At 32.2% G+C, this 1,958-nt stretch overlaps 1 protein-coding gene across 1 annotated transcript; it reads left to right on the top strand.

Annotated features, from left to right (window-relative positions):
* Window positions 1–554: 554 nt before the first annotated feature.
* LOC134602003 (olfactory receptor 1468-like) lies at window positions 555–1,493 on the top strand. Its single transcript, XM_063446506.1, has one exon. The coding sequence runs from the start codon at window positions 555–557 to the stop codon at window positions 1,491–1,493; it is 939 nt and encodes a 312-aa protein (XP_063302576.1).
* Window positions 1,494–1,958: the final 465 nt, after the last annotated feature.

The following is a 1,958-nucleotide window of genomic DNA, read 5'->3' on the forward strand; positions in this document are numbered from 1 at the left end:
ATTTGTCTTGATATTGATTCGGTTTGGCAGAGTGTAGAATCAGGAAACAAATCAGAAAGGTGTAAAATTGGACCAATCCGTATGCTGTAAAATATTTGCCTAATATAATGTGTCTATTTTTTGGCAGTAGAAAAAGTACCCATTCTTGCAACCTTTTTGGTTTCCCAGAATAAAATTTCCTGGACTTTATTTAGCCAAACCAAAAGCCACGTAAACAAGCATCGGGCATTCTGAACACAATTTCAATTTCAGGAAAATTATTTGGCTGAACTGAATATTCCCACCATGCTCAAGTCTAGTCCAGACCATTGTTGAAGCAGATAGGAAGGTACATATTTTTTTTTTTTTTTTTTTTTTTTTACAAGCTTTTGTTTTACTTTGAAAGACAAAATAAAATCAAGCCAATATTTACACTGTTTAGGAGCATAGGTTATTGAGATATACAGATAGGTTGTAGTAATGCCAAAAAAAATATACATTGTAAATAATGGTATATTGCACTGGTAAAAATCATGTCACTGGATGAAATACTCTTCTTTTATCTCCCGACAGATATGGAGAATCAGACAATGGTCACTGAGATAATCCTATTGGGATTCCATCACCTTCACAGCATGAGACATTTATTATTTTCTATAATTCTTGTTGTTTATTGTTTGACAATATCTGGAAATTTCCTCATCATCGTGTTGGTGGCATGTTTCAGACACCTTCATTTTCCAATGTATTTCTTTCTTACTCAAATGTCCATATCAGATATTTTGTTGACAACATGTATTGCACCTCAAATGCTTTCCATTATCAATCATGAAGGAGGTATTATAGTTTTTAAAGCGTGTTTAAATCAGTACTACTTTTTTGTTGCTATTGAATTTTCAGAAAGTTTTTTGTTAACAGTGATGTCTTATGACCGATATCTGGCCATCTGTAACCCCCTGCAATATAACTCTATAATGGACCATGCATTTTGTATTAAATTAATAGTTATATCTTGGGTGTTAGGCTTTTTTATGGCATTATTAATCGAATTGCCAATATCTCAGCTGACATTTTGTGGACCTAACATTATTGATCATTTCTTTTGTGATCTTGATCCACTCTTGAAGCTTTCATGTTCTGATACCTTAATAATACATATAGAAGCTCTATTCCTTTGTGTCATTGTAGTAATTATACCTTTCTTACTGATAACTGTGTCATATGTCTATATTGCTCTCACTATTTCTAAAATGCCATCAAGTAGTGGGAAAAAGAAAGCCTTCTCTACCTGCAGCTCCCATCTGACTGTTGTTTCCATATACTACGGGACTCCCATTAGCATTTACACTGTTCCAACTCATAAAAGATCCTTGTTGACAAGCAAAATACTGTCTATGTTTTTTACAGTGGTGACCCCAATGCTTAATCCAATAATATACAGTCTGAGGAACAATGACATTAGAGAAGCTCTAAAGAAAATTATTCAAAATCCTTTAATAAACAGGAGTGTCTGAAATACATTTTAAAGCTAAAGGGGATGCACATTATTTTGTAAGACGATAATTACTTTCTGCTTAATAGAAAACCCAAACAAGTTAAACATGGACACTTGTAACATTTTGGAAAGGCTCAACACAATTTCATAATAAGTCAATTATATATAAAAAAATGTTTTAAAAAATTATATATATATAAAAATATAAAATGTAAAATATTGTCTAACATAGTTTAACAAATTTGTTAAAAATAGTCAAAAAATTCGTAAACACTTAGCCATTTTTAAGGTGGCCTTGGTATTGCTTATTTCTTATTTCTTATCCTTGAATTTTAAAATATGTCTGCGGGCGCAGATTATTAGATATTTGGCCGTCATCACAAACACTGTCAGGCCTTTTTTTACTTTAGGCACTCAAGGGGTTAATCCCTACTTTCAAAGTTGAATAATCTTCTTCACGTTTGCACAGCCTCTCTTTCATATA

The sequence above is a fragment of the Pelobates fuscus genome, chromosome 3 (assembly GCF_036172605.1).
Source record: "Pelobates fuscus isolate aPelFus1 chromosome 3, aPelFus1.pri, whole genome shotgun sequence".
In the NCBI taxonomy this organism is placed as follows: domain Eukaryota; kingdom Metazoa; phylum Chordata; class Amphibia; order Anura; family Pelobatidae; genus Pelobates; species Pelobates fuscus.

Coding starts and splice junctions, on each gene's coding strand:
- LOC134602003 (XM_063446506.1), top strand. CDS start 555: ATGGAGAATCAGACAATGGTCACTGAGATAATCCTATTGGGATTCCAT.